The following is a 19,082-nucleotide window of genomic DNA, read 5'->3' on the forward strand; positions in this document are numbered from 1 at the left end:
TCTCTTACCCCCTCCACCCCCCTGTATTTTTTAATGTTTGGCATAAGTGAACAACAAACCAGAATAGAATACACATTTTTAAAAGACTAATTTACTCATATTCTATTTAAGAGCAGCATACAACAACTTATAAATATAGCCTTTTAAAAAAGCATTCTTATATAAAACAGTGAAGGGGGGGAATCCCTGCTATACATATGAAGCAGGGTTTAAGCCCAATACAACTGACCAATCAAAATTAGTGAACGCACTGCATCTCTCTGCAGTGGAGAGAAGCGACAAGGTAGGCTGTCATTCTGCAAAAGCTGCTCAGAACTGGCTTTCCTCTGAAAAGCAGTGCCATTCCTTTTTAGAGACTGAATCTAAATGTTGTCTCTGGAGACAAGAAGCCTTCAGTATGTTCAATTACTTCATTACGTTTTTCAGACGCTTATTGATTCCACAGTAGGAAGAGTGAGAGACTGCAGCAGCCTCTCGGCAGCACCACACGTCCCATACATTAGCAGGACCGCTGAGACAATGGCACAGTACAGACACATATTTTCATTAAGGTCTTTTCTGAAGAGATGTTTATGACCCTCTTCCCCCAGTCCTCTGCTAACAAGTGAACAAAATGAATCAATCAAAACTGGAAACGCTTCAACTACATCAGGAATGTATCAAATCTTTAGCGGAGGTAAGATGTGTTCCCTTATTAACAGTATAAGCTGCTTTTGAACTGGCATAGTGGGGTAAAATTACTTTGAAAAATTTCAACCTAAATTTTAACAGTTTATTTGCTTAATTCTATTTATTGCTAAACATGTATTGTTTAGATCGACTTATTTTAAGATATAACATTTTAAATGTAATTTTTTTAGGATGCAATGTTAAATACCAAAAATTTTCTTTGTTGATTCACTAGGGAAACATCACCTTTTAAGTCACTTCAGACCTACTGAATATTCTTAATGTCATCAGGATAGTTTTTCTCAAGTGCTCAAAAAATGCTTTTATTTCTTAAAATGACCAGGTTTACTATTTAGCTATTATTTATTACTCAGTTTTAGGTTAAGTTCATTATCGGGCATGTTCACTGAAAATTATTTAATTTGCAGTTACATTTTGCATTACCTTTTGCATTTCAACTAGATGAACAACCCATCAGTAGAAATTTATAAGCATCTTATCATGGGATATGTTTTAATCAGTTGATACTCAAACCATGTGCTAATAATTAAGCAAGCTACAATATTTCCCAGTAGGAAAAGTGTTAAATTTATTGTAAAGGCAAGAGAGAATGACAGTATGTGTAGTGTATGCTAATTGATCATAATCTCTGAAAACATAGGCTAGCTCTAAACTGAGAGCAGAAATTACTTTTAAACTGCAGCCTCTCCTTCATGGTTATATTTATAATGCTACCTCTATTACTAAATAACATAACGTTTGCAAAATCTGTTAGGAAAAGAAAATATTTAAAGAATCCCTTAAATTTATGTATGGGTGGTGGCTCTACTAATACAGTTTGCTTACTTTGATAACAAATTACTGTGTACGGTGTCGAAGTCAACAAAACTAAAGTAACTTGTGTTAATTGCAAATTATTAGGAACCCTATTTCTTAACCATTTTTTTTTTCTTTTTCACAAGGGTCCACAGCAGTTAATTCAGTATTTACAAGTGACAATATGAAGAATGCATCTGATCAAACACCTCTATAGCTGCCTGAACCAAAAACTGCAGGATATTCTTCTGACACATGAATTTAAGACATTAAGGAGTTAAAACCAGAAAATACACGTCCACATTACTGCTGGGATATAACACATGGACAGCAATCATCCTAAGAAGATGCTATATAAAATAGACACAAAAAGAAAAACAATTTAACTGCGAAAGCCTGAGAACAAAATGGTGAGCATTTTTAAAAGGGGAGTTTATACTTTAACATACCGGGATTGTGGAGCTGTTTCCTGAAGAAACAATGAGGCATGGAATGCCAAAAAGAGAATGCCATATATTAGCAGCAAGCTAAATAAAGCTTTATCATGTATTTTCTGCACTAAATATTCAGATATTCATAGCACTTGATATTACTAAAGGATTTTTTCATCTGAGTTTTAGGACTATGTATCCTCTTCTAATGAAAACAAATCAAATTAAATAGCAGATGGTTTTTATCAAAAGAACATGGACTGGATTTATAATACAAAGCAAGTTATGTGATCAAGAAATCATTTCAAACTAATGAGGACTGCTATAGATACAGATTTACATTTGTAACAGAAGGATGTCGAAATACATTTTAGAAGCTAGAAACCGTATGTCTCCTTTTTTGTTTGCACATGTTCTGGAAAATAAAGAGACACTATCATATATTCCCTCAAAGGGAAACACAATTCCTATAATTTGAGGAAGTTTCTCTTGGTCGTGACTTTTTAAGGCAAAACAAACACAAATATTTTGTACTGGTCTTTAGAAATCCATCAGCCAACTAAATCTCACAATTCATGCAGTTTGAAGTATTGGAGAGAAAATGAAAGAATTTCTACAAGACATGAAATAAAACACAGCTACTTCACTGTTGTCAGGTAAAAATTCATGTCAAAATCTGTCAATGACATCATGAATCAATTTGTGAAAACCTGCTATAGTGAGCCAAAAGGCCAATAAGGCAGCAGCAAACAGGTAGGTCAGAAGATGCATGCACCGCACCACACTGTTTAACATTTACAAAAGAAAACAATCTTGCTCTAGAGGAGACACGTTTTACTTAGTTACCCTCTAACTTGGCATTTCTGCTTTATCTAATTATAAATCTGATGACAAAGACCTGATGTTTAATCTGTCAGTTCTGAAAATCTGGCACACTTAAAATTTTCCATTTTCATATGATTTCACTGTTAGCTAAGACTTTCATTTGAGTATATGCCTTTAGTAATACTATATACCAAGCTCAAAGGAATTAATAATGTTATCATCTGTGTTTCTGAAATATCGCCCCTAAAATAATATGCATAAATAAAATTGTATTCTAAAAGCTATCAAAGATTACACCAAGTGAAAGGTTAACATGAATCTTGGAAATTATTAGTCTTTATAATTTATGTTTGATTATGATTTTGTAGTCAAAACGCTGTACTTGAAATGTGAAATATAGTTGGTTGTATGATTTTATGTTAACTGAATATAATTATTACTGACCTGTTAGCCCAGAAAGTCAGACATTATTTTTATAAATTATTCTAACCCCCTACATATTAAAATATAGATTTATATGAATTGGCAAAAGAGCTTATTTTTTAATTGTTTTTAATTGTTGTTTTCCTCAAAATTATACACACTGGGTGATTTATTTACAAAAGGTTTCACATGGAATGTATAACTTTAAAAAAGATTCCTCAGAAAATGGGCTTTCAGATACTCCTTTTCCAAAATTTCATGTTTTACTTTAAAAATCCTGTTTAAACATATAAAATCAAATGATATGGCCTTTTAAACCACTCCAAAAATGATTATTACTTAACATGATATTAAATTTCAATTTCTTTCTTCCACAATAAATGAGAGGGTGTGGTCACAAAATAAATCATTCATTGGAGTGATTAGTACTCATTTACCAAGTTTTGTGGTGTTCTACTTTAACATAATGTCCTTTCTCATCCAATTTTTATTACATAAGTTTGTCCATTATGAAGTTTGATGAGCATTTGCACTACAAAATATGGAATATTTATCATTTGCCTACTTTCTAGGGGAGAGAGCTCCAAATATCCCCAAGCACACTGTAGACTCCTGAATAAGAGTTTCAACCAAGAACATGGACAAAATGATTTTAAACAACTAGGGCTCTGTGCCATTTATCATTTTAAATGAACTCTTGTCCTTTCATTTGAAATCTCATGAGAATAATTACACCTACACTAATTATGCTAGAACATATTAAAATAGCATTTATTACCCACCTACTCACAACACTTTAAAATGAAATATTAAAACACCAGGCTAAAATTAGTTTTGCATACTGAGTAGTTTTATTGTACAAAAAGATACCATATCTCAAAAAGCCTGAAAAACCCAAATGAGGAAAATCTTTGGGGATCTTGAGTTATTTTCAACTATATAGGAGTTAAAGGGAGAATCCAATTCCCTGTTACATCAAAACAATGCAACCTCGATGTCTCCTAATTCTGCCTTTGCCATTAATAGTTTAGAAACTTAAAATTAAGCCAAGTACACAATAAAAAGACTTTTTTTAAAAAAAAAACAAGGAACACATGTTTTATACGTCATTTAAATTGCCAAATATCAAAGAGTTTATTCTATTTCACTTTCTAGGAAAAACACCAACTGCTCCAAAAGAATGTGTTTTTCTCCCATTCTGGAAATCAACATGCAGTCTGAATCTAACATTACAGTGCGAGATGACATTGATGACATCAACACCAATATGTACCAACCACTATCATATCCATTAAGCTTTCAAGTGTCTCTCACCGGATTTCTTATGTTAGAAATTGTGTTGGGACTTGGCAGCAACCTTACCGTATTGGTACTTTACTGCATGAAATCCAACTTAATCAACTCTGTCAGTAACATTATTACAATGAATCTTCATGTACTTGATGTAATAATTTGTGTGGGATGTATTCCTCTAACTATAGTTATCCTTCTGCTTTCACTGGAGAGTAACACTGCTCTCATCTGCTGTTTCCATGAGGCCTGTGTATCTTTTGCAAGTGTCTCAACAGCAATCAACGTTTTTGCTATCACTTTGGACAGATATGACATCTCTGTAAAACCTGCAAACCGAATTCTGACAATGGGCAGAGCTGTAATGCTAATGATATCCATTTGGATCTTTTCGTTTTTCTCTTTCCTGATCCCCTTTATTGAGGTAAATTTTTTCAGTCTTCAAAGTGGAAATACGTGGGAAAACAAGACACTTTTGTGTGTCAGTACAAATGAATACTACACCGAACTGGGAATGTATTACCACCTGCTAGTACAGATCCCAATATTCTTTTTCACTGTCATAGTAATGTTAATCACATACACCAAAATCCTTCAGGCTCTTAACATTCGAATCGGCACAAGATTTTCAACAGGGCAGAAGAAGAAAACAAGAAAGAAAAAGACAATTTCTCTAACCACACAGCATGAGACTACAGACATGTCACAAAGCAGTGGTGGGAGAAATGTGGTCTTTGGTGTAAGAACTTCAGTCTCTGTAATAATTGCCCTCCGGCGAGCCGTGAAACGACACCGTGAGCGACGGGAAAGGCAAAAAAGAGTCTTCAGGATGTCTTTATTGATTATTTCTACATTTCTTCTCTGCTGGACACCCATTTCTGTTTTAAATACTACCATTTTATGTTTAGGCCCAAGTGACCTTTTAGTAAAATTAAGGTTGTGTTTTCTAGTCATGGCTTATGGAACAACTATATTTCACCCTTTATTATATGCATTTACCAGACAAAAATTTCAAAAGGTCTTGAAAAGTAAAATGAAAAAGCGAGTTGTTTCCATAGTGGAAGCTGATCCTCTGCCTAATAATGCTGTAATACACAATTCTTGGATAGATCCTAAAAGAAACAAAAAAATTACCTTTGAAGACAGTGAAATAAGAGAAAAATGTTTAGTACCTCAGGTTGTCACAGACTAGGGAAAAATCTAAGTTTCATTAAGCCCACATTTAAATTGTAAAAAAATGAAATTACTGCCAAATATAAGAAAAAACATTTTAAGTATTGGTTATGTTGTAAATTTTTGATGTAAATGTCAAGATTAGATTAGGTCATATATATTCAATTTCTTCATTACAATGTATTTGTTGCATGGCAGTCTGTTAAAGTAATATTGTGTATATTTTGTCAATATTATGTCCATCAGAAGATATTCATGTAAGTCATATTTTCTAAATAATAAATACATAGCCTTAAAACAGTGTATAACTTTAAAATGTAACTGACACAGGTATCCCTTTCTTTTTTTTATGAGGTGTATTTGTTTCTACGCCACAAGCTATAGAGCTATTTATATAAATGACAAGTGGAATAGCACTTTAATATAAGAACAAAAATTATGGTCTCTAATCAAAATAATTCAGAATTTTCTATGTCACTACATTATGTTTTCTGGTATAGTATACTTGCTATAATATTTGATGCATCAAAAATAATGAACTATGTGTGAAACTTTATCCTTTTTTTTTGAATGCAGAAAATTGTAGAATTTATCAGGATTTTAAAATTTAAGAACCAAGAAACAACCCTGTATATATACTCTAAGATAGGGAAACTTTGAAATTCAAGTTTATTATGAAAAAGAGATTGATTTTCTAAGATCAAGGGCACTATGCCTATAAATATATGAATAAACCGACAATAAAGGGAAGGAAGAAAATTAAAGCACCAGCCTCTTTTCTTCCTTCCTCACTTTGCTTGAGTCTAAGCCAAATGTTCTGGATTAATATAGTATACTGGTAAAAACCAGTGCATTAAATAAGCTAACTTCCTAACTTTATTTAAGTCAGCCTTTTTGTATACCAGAAGTCAGCTGTTAAAATCTGAATAAAAGAAAGAAAAAAAGACTTTCTATCATTGTAGAGAAGCTGCACAAAGCCAATGATTTCTAATTTTAGATATATAGCAACTTTAGAGTTATAAAATTTACACAAGTTTCCTATACTACGATAACTTCCAAATGTTTCAAAGAACAATAGTTCTATTTCCATTCTTAAAATCATGTAAGTGGCAATAAATCTTGTCAATTTTTTTACTTTACTCCACTTAATCTAACTTTAATCTTTGTGTCTCCGATCTTCAATTCATGTTGGAACTCTATGAAATTACTAATCCTAACTACAGATAAAAGGTTTGGGAATCTCATATCAAACAAATATTTTCCAACTGTTACAATCCAGTAATCTATCAGTGAGTGCTAATTACCACTATATCAGAAAAACAGCAATAAGTTATTTTAAATAGGCAAATACAGTTCTTGCTACCTTATAATTAATAACTGGGCAACTTTTTATTCTATTTTTTTTTAACACTGTGTCCATCAAATTAAGTAACAACTCATCTTTAAATAAAATTCTATGTCAAGGAATTCAATAATACATTACTTTTACATAAGTAAGTAAGGTTGAGATTTACCCAGTCTAGTTTACTGAATACATTAATCCTTGAGAGAAATGAACACCATGCAATAGCTTGAATTTCCTGAGGTTACATGGGAAATTTAATGTGATTTATTTTTTATAATGTTAACATGTCAAATCTTAGCAAAGGAACAGTGTCCTTCTTTCTTGTTTTCTACTTTCATGGAATTAAAGATATACTTCAATTTGACAAAATTAGCATAAGAAAATAGACATTTTTCAGAACCCTGTAGAGAAATTAAGACTTCATAGGTAAGGGTATTAAAATTTTTTTCATTCAGTAAACATATTTGGCACAGAATATCTCTTAATATAGCCATTAAATTTTTTTAAACTAATTTTATACTTAAACTTCCAAGCAAAAATTATAATTGTATTTAGTTTTATAATCTTCATAAAAATTAGACTATTTTTAGAATTTTCATATTAAGAGAAACCCTTTGTGTCTTAAATATTTTTAGTCTTCAAGTCTATAAGCATGCCAAAGAACTTGGTTAAAAAACATTTTAAAATATATTTGCCTAAACTGCTTTCATGCCCTCTTGTGTTCTGTAATAAGAAATCTAACAAAATAATAAAGGGCAAATATTATAATGTTGCCTTCTAAACTGTTATTATTTCTACGCTTGACACTAGAACAGACAATTAACAAGCATTTTTGCCCTCCTGTAATGGACTTTCAAGTATTCAAAAGTAACATCCACTGTTTTACAACAAAGAAAATTCATACCTACCAAACAACTTCTAATTGCTTTTTAATGTTAAATAGTATGTAATATGTAAACCAAAATAATATTTATATTAGAGGATCAGCTTTTGAAAACAAGTCACAAATATGCTTAAAATTAATGACCTCAGCTTAAATAATTGAATGAGAAGCTTAGACAACTTTAAGTGTTTGTTCTATGAAAAGGTGAAGTATTTTTATTTTCCTCATGATGGGCTTCACCAAAATGTGTGTGTCTTTCACTGTATTTCTAATAATTTTATGGGAAAAATATAAATACCAATTTTTCATGTTAGAATGAAAACTGTAAATGCAAAAGCAACAGCGGTAACAGTAAACTCAATATGGATCCTTCTGCCACAAATCACAGGCACAGGCATCCATTTATGTATAGTTAACTGGGTTAGTTCTTCAAAACCACAGAAGTAAGAACTATTATTTTAAAAACAAATCAAACTTGAGCTCAGTAAGATATAGAACTCTCTTGCTTGCTAACTCCAGGAGGTCGTTAGTCTATCAATTAGTCTGAACAGATGTTCAAACCTATTATGAAAGTTTAAGAATTTATAATTATGCTTTATAAAAATGCCATCCATAATATTTCTGATCTCACCACGGTAAGTCAATTTTTAGGTATGTGGTCTATTTGTCTATTTTTTTAATCCCCCAAATAAAACGATAGCAAAATCTATGTTCTCTGGGCATTAAAAATCAAACTCCTCATTTAATTGAGATTTGACTGAAAGATGAAAACTGAAAGATAAGAAAGCAGGTGCTTAGTAAGACTTTAGTCAACACGGTAATTTGACTATTTTCCAAAGTCTTCTAAAAGACTATTTTCTGAAGTCAGTAAAACTTTTAGTTTCATTACATCTTGATTGTAAGCTTAGTAATTCAATTAATATTTGAATCCTTACAGTGTAGACGGCACTATGTTAGGTACACATATACATATGGAATACAGTCATTACCCTGGAAGTTTAACCTAGAATCAAGGTAGTTAAAAGTCTGGCAATACCTACAAAAAGGCAGAATGCAGTAAATTATATGGAAAAAAAAAAAAAGCAATGTTCTTAAACTTAAGAAGAAAGGAATTATGTTGGATTTAAGAACAATATAAATAAAAGCATTATTGAAGAAACCTACTGAAGCAGATTTAGAAATGGTAAATTGCTCTCTTTAGAAGGAAAGTTATACAATAGTGAGAAACTGATCTGTTAGGTTAAGCTGGGGCCAAGGACAGAAAGAAGGCTTTAAATATCGGCAGAGATATTTGAGCAGAGGAATAAGACAATGATAAATGGGTTATAAATCAATCAATCAATCAGTCAATCAATCAGCAATATGTAGAAAGGGTTGATTGAGTAAGACATGTAACAGGAAGCTGAGAAACCAAATCGCTGCTTGTATAAGACACAGAAGATGGAAAGCCATAGTTCACCCCAACAGGTAATGAAAGGCCTGGCAAAAAGTGCTGGCAGAAGCTGTGCAAAGGAGCATACATGTGTGACAGGCAACGTGAAGGCAGAATCGATAGAGTATGTCAACTGACTAAAAAGGCAACTGGTATAAGAAATTGAAGAATCAAAAATGATGGCCAAAAAAAAGACTAAAAAAACAGACTATCTTCAACAATCTAAGAACTTTTAAATTGTTTTGCATAAAGTACATGGATAATGAGGACAAAAACAGAAAGAATTTCTGGCAATGCAAAAAATTCAATTAAGTGAAATAAATGACATTATTCAAGAATGTTCTAGTCATTACAAACTATTCAAAATGAAAAATTCAAATTGATGTTTTAAAATATCTATATTTTGCATATTGGTTTATTCAGTTTTTCCACTAAGCCACATATTTTCTTCTCCAGTGATTATTTAATTACAAAAATTTATCAACAATGGAAAAATGCCAAGGTATATAAAGTAAAAAATATAAGTGGCATTCTTTGCTCATAATAATTATGAATATCTACCCAAGTCATTATATAGATGTCTCCTTCATTCTTTGTTAATGGCTCCATAAAAATAATTTTTTTTTTTTTTAAAGATTTTATTTATTTATTTGACAGAGAGAGATGACAAGTAGGTAGAGAGGCAGACAGAGAGAGAGAGGAGGAAGCAGGCTCCCTGCTGAGCAGAGAGCCCGATACGGGACTCGATCCCAGGACCCTGAGATCATGACCTGAGCCGAAGGCAGCGGCTTAACCCACTGAGCCACCCAGGCGCCCTAAAAATAATTTTTTAAAAATTAAAAAACAGAAACAATTCTAAAAAATGATAATGATAAAATATAAAATAGTTAAACCCTCTTCTATTATAATTAAATAATTTGAAGCTACACTTCAAGACCATCTTGAAAAGGGTAAGAAAGGTAACTTGTCAAATTGTGAGGCAGTCTATTTTTCTAAATGGAGAGAAGCAGCAAGGAAAAAGACAGAAAATTATATATTTTTTCCTTCCTTTTCACTAAATAAGATGAGGAAGAAAAAAAAAAACTGAAGAAAACTTGTGGAGCTTATTTTCTTTACAACTCAGAAAAGCACACTTGATGTACTCCTTGCGAATGCAAGCAATCTCCCTGAGGGACAGCAGTGAACTCAAGATAGCTAAACATGAGATTAATAATAAATGTTAGGGGAAAAGGGAGCTCAGACGATATTACAAAAGAGGAAAAAGAGGAGATAATTAAACTTAGACAAGGCAGGAAAAAGATCTAAAATACTCAGAGATACTCAGCTTTTAGAGAAATAAAATGGGAATACAGAATTGTGGGTTAGAGTTCATAGAAGAAAACTTGAAGACTGAGTTTTTCTTAAAGCATTCAAAAAGATTAAAGCAATTTTTTTAAAGGAAACTCCAGTTAACAAACTGGGCAGATTAGTAATATAATAATAGATTACACAATACAAAGTAGAATGCAAATTAGGATGATAGAACAACTCACAAACGTTTGGAACAGAGGGGTACTGAGATGGAGAAGTAAATGGAAATCTGGGCTCATCTTAATATGAAAGCTTTCACCTTTTAAAGAATATTCAGTTTCTGCAGGAGAGAAAGAGTTGAGCAAACTTAAACACAGTATTTCTTCCCTTGCTCACGTTAAAATAATGTGTGAAAATAATCCGAAGTATCTCTGCCCTTCTATTCACACATTTTTTTTAAACAGGCATCTATAAGCTATATCCATGGCTTTCAAGCATGACAGCTTTGTACTTCCACCAGCAAGTGGTAAAAAGTACTGTCATTCCTGTCACTGCCACCAATATCAACTCCTAGCACTATCAAACCCTGAAGCATCAAGTCAGATAAAGGAGGAGAGCGGACTCTATCTGCGACTGAGGTCATTTTCCTCACCCTGCTTCCATGACAGCAGTGTGTCATATATTTCTGAGAGGCATTATGCAAGGCGGGCTACCAAAGTACATCCACCAGTTTTTCAAGGTGGAAACTAAAAGGAGCAAGAGAATCTTATTACTCTTATTATGAAGTTCATAGATAACTGCTTTCCACTCAGACAGCTGTGGACATACAATAGCAGTAACAGAAGCAAACTGAAAAATTTCTAATTTAACATAAATTTTTAAAAAGGTTAATGCTAACAAGTGAGAGTTCTGACCACCTTAGACACAGACTGGAAGAGTGAGAAATACATAGGAGACTGAATCATATATATATACATATATATATATATAAATATATATATATATGCACATATATACACACACACATACATACACACATATAGCACATCCATTAATACTACATACAATCCCACCTGTCATATACTGTGTACTGTGTATATGTATATTTGTTATCTACCCAAAGATACGTATTTCACTCTAATATTGCTAATGTCTTAAAACAGGCTGAAATGTAACAAATCAAATGTAGTCTACATTTTTATAGTTTCTCCCCAATTGTTAAAAAACTGTAGTCTTTCTGCTATTAAATTTTTCCAACTATCATTTCTTACAAGCAACAAAATGCTAGCAAACCATAGCTACCTAACTTTATAAAACAGTCTTTAATCCATATAATACAATAATAGTCTGTAATACTACTGTAACCTTTGAACTACTACTTTCTATACTAGAAGATAGATTATGTGTCAAAGCGACAGACAGTCAAGTAACCCATAACAAAAAGGTACAGAAGCAGCTGTGAACTCAGTTCAGGCCATAATGCCTCCCTGAAGAAAAAAAAAAAAATTTTTTTTTAAGATTTTATTTATTTATTCAACAGAGAGAGAGAGATCACAAGCAGGCAGAGTGGCAGGCAGAGAGAGAGGGGGAAGCAGGCTCCCCGCTGCGCACAGAGCCCAATGCAGGGCTTGATTCCAGGTTCCTGGGATCATGACCTGAGCCGAAGGCAGAGGCTTAACCCACTGAGCCACCCAGGCGATCCCTGAAAAAAAATTTTTAAGCTTACTTCATTTTAACTAATAAAATTTTAGCTAAATTATATATACTACAATCCAGCAGGACATTTGCTTCCTAAGAACTAAAATGTATTTATTCATTGATTCATTCACTCATTCATCCAAGAAATATTTTTGAGCATACAGAAAAATATTTTGAGTACAGAAATAAGATCCAATGAAGTTTGAAATTAAGTTTGGCTTTCCCTGAACTTAGAGATGATGGTAAGTGCTAAGAGAAAGTAAAGCATGGTAAGGGAGAGAGTGATGAGGGTTTATTTGTGTAGCACTGTCAAGAAAGTGAACTATTGATACCCAATAAGTGTTGTTGCTTAAGATAATGAGCACGTCTTTACAGCTTTACACAGTCCTACAGTTATTAAGTTAGATGGTCCTTGAAGAACTGATGACTTATACTCAACAGGTGCCCTCTTCCCTGGGCATTTCCCTTTCAATGTGTTTAGTTGTTAATAACTCTTACATTATTTTCATGTTAGGAGGAAATTAACTATGGAAATAGGAATATTAATGACTTAAAAAAAGGTCTAGCACTGTAGCTGGCATATAGCAGATGTACTACAAGGCTCGTTGACCTATAGCATTGAAAACTTGAAATAGGACTGAATTTTGATTTTCTCTCTAGAATTCCACACTATCTCAATCCACAGTGTTCAGTTTTCTCTGTGAGAAATCTTTCAATAATCATAACTGACCTTACTGAATGCTTACTGTGATAATAAATGAGTTACTGTGTTAAATCTTTAGATTATCATCTTACAAATCCTCATACCAACACTCTGAGGGAATTCTTGCTGATATTTTTCCTCTGGATGAGAAAATATGCTGAGAGAACTTAGGTGACCTGCTCTGTTTCACATAGCTTGTTGGAGATAAAATAGGTTTGGAGCCAAGGTTATCTTCCTAAAGTTTTATTTCCCTAAAAGAAGCTATCTAAGCAAAAAGTTTCATTTAAAAATCATACAGTCAGGGGCGCCTGGGTGGCTCAGTGGTTTAGGCCTCTGCCTTCAGCTCGGGTCGTGATCTTGGGGTCCTAGAATCGAGCCCCACATTAGGCTCTCTGCTCAGCGGGGAGCCTGCTTCTCCCTCTCTCTCTGCCTGCCTCTCTGCCTACTTGTGATCTCTCTCTGTGTCAAAGAAATAAATAAAATCTTTAAAAAAAAATAAAAAAAATAAAAATAAAAATCATACAGTCAGAAGATTAAACATTACCAAACATGAAACATAACACTATAAAGTGCTATTTACTTTTACTACATTCAAACAAAATACTCAGTTAATTGTAAAACTGCACAGCTACCATTTGTTGAAATGTTACTTTATTCTATTCAAAAGGTAAGTACTATACAGGCACATTTTTGCTAATTTCAAAACAAAACTTCTATTAAAACATAATACTATACATGAGGAATAAGAATAACTTTTAAAATAATTGCAGTGGGGATGCCTGGGTGGCTCAGTCAGTTAAGCTGCTGCCTTAGGCTCAGATCATGATCCCAGGATTCTGGAATCGAGTACCACATCGGGCTCCCAGCTCAGCGGGGAGCCTGTTTCTCCCTCTGCCTGCTGCTCTCCCTGATTGTGCTTACTTGCTCTTTCTCTCTCTCTCTCTGACAAATAAATAAGTAAAATCTTAAGAAAAAATAAAAACAAAATAAAATAATTGCAGTGAAAATACTAAAAACTATATTTTGTGCATCTTTTGAGCACATATCACTCATGTCACTTAGATAGGTGTCACAAATTTTTTTTGTTATTATTATTTCCTCTGTGCCATAAACACAAGTAGAGAATATTTGGCTCCTCTTTGATAATTTATGACAACTTTAGTTTCCTTTCCTGTTTTATAATAATTAAATGACACTGATAAAAAATACTTCAAATGGTATTGCAGAAACACCACCTTGGAAACATTTCTTATTAACTTTTTCACTAAGAATTCCTTCCAACAACATTGATATTAATTATCACTCTCACTTTTTAGCATTTCCACTGAACCACAGAACCAATCCATAACAAGTTATCAATGAAAAGGGACTGCTACTAAATACAATTTAAATATATAAAAACAATAGTACAGGTAATCGGATAGAGCCACTGTACAGAAAAATATTTCCAAATAATATATTCCAGATAAACAATGAATTTGGTTTAGGATTCCTAGAGTCTCATAAAGTCCAATATACAAAATTCATGGGAATTTTGAATCTGTGCTTTTTCCCTGGAGCAAACAGTTACAAATTCATTAAGATTCTCATGAGAGTATCTAAAAACTAAAATCCAAATTGAAACCCAAATAGAAATCCCAAACTAAAACAAAAACTATTATGAAAGTGGGAAAGTAAAATTGGTAAATGCTACACGTTAATTACATCCAGCCTTATTTTAAGGAGAATGTAAGACAACTTTTAAAAGCATACAATTTTAGATACAATTAAATGAAAAAATAATCAGACCAATAAGGAGTATAAGAATGAAAAAAAAAACCAAAATTAACCTTGGTATAAAATGCAAAAAACAAAACGCTTATCATTAAGCCCTGCATTCTTATAAGAAATGAGTAAATGAGTAAAAAATTGTCCCTATATTTTCTATACGGTCAGATAAAAAGAGAAAAGAAATCATATGACTATTAGCACTGATAAAATAAAGATTCCCTCATTGTTCAATAGAAATACTAAGTGTTCATAATATTGAAAGCAGATTGCAATGCCTTTCATGGATCTTCTCAGAAAGTACATAACGTGCAAACAATGTTTTTATAACAACTTTTTTTTAATGCTTTTTGGGTTTTTTTTTTTAAGATTTTATTTATTTATTTGACAGACAGAGATCACAAGTAGGAAGAGGGGCAGGCAGAGAGAGAGGGGGAAGCAGGCTCCCTGCTGAACAGAGAGCCTGATGTGGGGCTTGATCCCAGGACCCTGAGATCATGACCTGAGCCAAAGGCAGAGGCTTAACTCACTGAGCCACCCAGGTGCCCCTATTTTTTTTAATGCTTTTATAAAAGATTCATTTATTTGAGAGAGAGTGCACGCACACATGAGCAGGGAGAGGGATAAAGGGAGAGCGAGAGAAACTCAGGCAGACTTCCCCCTGAGCATGGACCCTGAGATCATGATCCAAGCCAAAATCAGTATCAGAATTTCAACCTGCTAAGCCACCAAGCAGCACCCTAACGACCTTCTCTTTTAAGTTTATTTTTTAGTAATCTCTATACCTAACCTGAGGTTCGAACTCACAAATCGGAGATCAAGAGTTGCATGTTTTAAAAGAGCCAGACAGATGCCCCTTTATGACAAGTTTAAAGACAACTAAAGTCTCAGACAGTTACTGATGTCCTACAATGTACAAAAATGGCCACAACAATCTCACAGAAAAGGCAAGAAGTCTCATAAGGCTGATTATAATTTTCCTCAAGAATAATAATGGCATCAAACTAAAGGGAAATTCAGTAAAAAGAATTATTATATAGTAATACAATATAATTTTGGTTTAATCCAAAGATGGATTCCAGAAAATTAAACCAATGGATCTCAACCATTTCACACACATCTAAGAGGTCAATCAGACTGGCTGGAAGAGAGATGTGGCACTTCCAAATGAAAATACGACAGGTGTTCTTAAAAACAAAATGAAGTCTCCAGTTAATTCGCCCCACTCCCCAACCTTCTGAGATTCTCTAATCAAGAGAAATAGACAGAGTGATTAGCCATCAGAAAAAAGTATCCTTGGGGTGCCTGAGTGGCTCAGTTGGTTAAGTGTCTAACACTTGATTTCAGCTTGGGTCATGATCTCAGGGTCATGAGATCCAGCCCCATGTCAGGTTCTGCATGCAATACAGAGTCTGCTTAGTATTCTTTCCCTCTCCTTCTGCTCTTCCTCCCACCCTACCACACTCATGTCCTGTCTCTCCAAAGAAGGGAGGGAGGGAGGGAAAGAGAGGAAGGAAGAAAGGGAGGAGAAGGAGGGAAAATTGTGCTTAAATTTTCTCTCTCAACAAAATTCTAGAAAAAAACAATTGGCAGAAAAATAGTTAAGTGAAAAGCCATAAACGTGAATAACCATCTGAGCTGAGGGAAAGACTAACATCACGACACTCCACTCTCGCACAGAAGTGGTTGTTAGCAAATTCTGAAATGACAAGTTAAAGAACTGAATTTTTATCAACTAATTTGAAGATAAATCTACGTTGCCTGAAATATCTCGTCATTAAAATATCTTCCTACCAATGATTCAAAGATACAGTGAGAACAGAAACAATAAGAGCTAAAAGAAAAGAACTGAGCCTTCAATGACATGATAAAAGATACCATATAAATATTTCGTCACTGTTGTTAAATACAAGAAATTAGATATGAGTAGCTTTTACTTTTAAATATCATATTCTTCTATCAGCACCATTTATATTAAACACAACTAACTTCTCAAACTACTTAAATGTTTCTAAAAACTTTCATAACATATGTCACAGGATCTAGTAGGCAAATTCACAAAGTGCCCAGATGAATGTGCCAAGCAGCAATTACTATAAAATCCTAGTTACTCTCACAAGCAAGTCTGTTATCTTGGAGACTTTAAAAAAAAAAAAAATTAAAGTACTTTAAATGGCCCATTAGAATAGCATTTAATCCTCACCTGTCCAAGTGTGAACATTTCATAAAAGGTTTGAGTTGGATAAACTTACAAAAGTGGTGGTGGTAACACAAGTATGTCTACATCAGTATCACAAGGCAAAACAGAACCGCAATCAGAGTAGAAACGAAGAGAAAAGTAAAGGGAGCACAGGCCCAGCAGCACCCCTTCATCTGCAGTTTTGCTTTCTGCGGTTTCGGTCACCCTGGTCAGCCACAGTCCAGAAGCAAGTGATCGTCCCTTTGTCCTATCATTGTAAGGCCAGTAGCAGCCTCGCACATCAAAGCGCCTGCCTCATTCACCTCACTTCACCTCAAAGTGTAAGCATTTTATCATCTCTCATCATCGCAAGAAGACAACGGGGTATAGGCAAACCAAGTATCTTGAGAGAGACCACATTCCCATAATTTTTATTACAGTGTAATGTTAAAATTGTTCCCTTTCCTAATTATCAATATTAATCTCTTACTGTGCCTAATTTATAAATTAAATTTTGTCATAGAGGGCCGCCCGGGTGGCTCAGTGGATTAAAGCCTCTGCCTTTGGCTCAGGTCATGATCCCAGAGTCCTGGGATCGAGCCCCACGTCAGGCTCTATGCTCCGCAGGGAGGCTGCTTCCTCCTCTCTCTCTCTCTCTGTCCCCCTCTCTCTACTTGTGATCACTCTCTGTCAAATAAATAAGTAAAATCTTAAGAAAAAAATTTGTCATAGATATGTATGTATAGGAAAAGGCATGATACATATAGGGTTCGGTCAGTACTATCTGTGGCTTCAGGCATCCACTGGGGGTCTTGGAATGTACCCCTACAGATGAAGTGTGTGTCAGGGGGGAGCTACTGTACCTGGAAAAGCTGCAGAAAGGAAACAACAATTAAGATGAACTTTGACAGCATCTGGGCAACAACAGCATATCAAGCAGAGACAACAAGCATGAGCAATTACAGAGCAAAAAGAAAACAAACTCTTCAGACGGGACCAATTCAATTTGGCTGGTGCACAAACTATGAATATGAAAGCAGGGAGAGATAAAGCTGGAGAACAGGCGATATTCATGTTTTATCAGGCAAAACATTTTTTTACTTAAACCCAAACCCCAGTGAGTGTCTTTACAGATTTGACAACGTGTGATGACATCTAAAATACATACATATACTTACACTTCCTATCATCATAGTTTAGGCCTTTAACACCCAGACCACCATGTCAGCCTCTGACTTGGTCTCTCTACCTCAAGCTCTCACAATTTGCATTTTCCACTTCCTAAAATACAATTCCACTCATTTCTACCCCCTGTCACAGAAGATCTTCCATCAGATACCCTTCACTGAGACTTAAAATACAACATGATATTTAATAGAAAGTATTTAAGTCCAGAGGGGAGCAGAGTGGGGAAATGGGAGAAACAAGTGACGGGGATTAAGGAGTATACTTGTCATGATGAGCAGAGGGTGATAAATAGAAATGTTCAATCTCTAGACTGTACACCTGAAACTAACATAACAATGTATGTTAACTAACTGGGGTTAAAATAAAGACTTAAAAAATTAAAAATTTTTAAAAAAGGAAAATAACTAAATTCCAAAGAGTAGTAGTAACAGCTCAGTAGTGTTCAAACGTAGAATTAGAGATACCCTACAAAGTTATACAAACACACAGTCTTGAAAAAAATGTCCATGGAAAATGCAATATGTTCAATTCTATTTTCCTATTAAAAACAATAAAAAAAGAAACACTGGGAAAATAGTAATTAAAAAGTAACTTTAAAACAAATAAATGCAACCCCCCAAAAAACAGTTAACCCCAAGATTTAAAAAAGGAAATTAAGAATTTGACACAATAAATGTACATTATCTGATGAGATGTTTGTGGAAAAAGAAACCCATTAAGGACTAAAATAAAAGAATGTATTATGAAATATTAGGGTATTTCCAATGTGTGGTAAAGTGATGGATGATTTGTTAAATGATATTGGAGAAATAATGAAATGTTGGAAAAATAAAGTGGAACACTTGCCTATTCCCAAGGTCAGTGAATGAACAATTCCAGGAAGCACAGTTGACGTAATATTTCACGTGACATTGATTGGTACCGCCTGAAGTTGTGACATGGGGCAGTTATGAATGTACCATGCTTATGT

General features: G+C 33.8%; 2 protein-coding genes across 5 annotated transcripts in view; one reads left to right on the top strand and one right to left on the bottom strand.

The window, feature by feature from the left end:
• Window positions 1-19,082, bottom strand: part of COG5 (component of oligomeric golgi complex 5) — a 294,139-nt gene that overhangs the window by 211,570 nt on the left and 63,487 nt on the right. The window lies entirely within an intron of this gene.
• Window positions 204-5,952, top strand: GPR22 (G protein-coupled receptor 22). 4 transcript variants are annotated; one of them, XM_082691962.1, is made up of 3 exons: window positions 204-676; window positions 1,632-2,572; window positions 4,320-5,952. In XM_082691962.1, exon 3 carries the CDS (start codon window positions 4,345-4,347, stop codon window positions 5,644-5,646), a length of 1,302 nt encoding a protein of 433 aa, XP_082548088.1. In that variant the 5' UTR covers window positions 204-676; window positions 1,632-2,572; window positions 4,320-4,344; the 3' UTR covers window positions 5,647-5,952. The 4 variants fall into 4 exon arrangements, with proteins under 4 accessions (XP_082548088.1, XP_082548089.1, XP_082548087.1 ...); XM_082691963.1 differs by having other exon boundaries at window positions 1,632-1,895; XM_082691961.1 differs by having other exon boundaries at window positions 205-676; window positions 1,632-2,669.

The sequence above is a fragment of the Mustela nivalis genome (assembly GCF_964662115.1).
Source record: "Mustela nivalis genome assembly, chromosome: 12".
NCBI lineage: Eukaryota > Metazoa > Chordata > Mammalia > Carnivora > Mustelidae > Mustela > Mustela nivalis.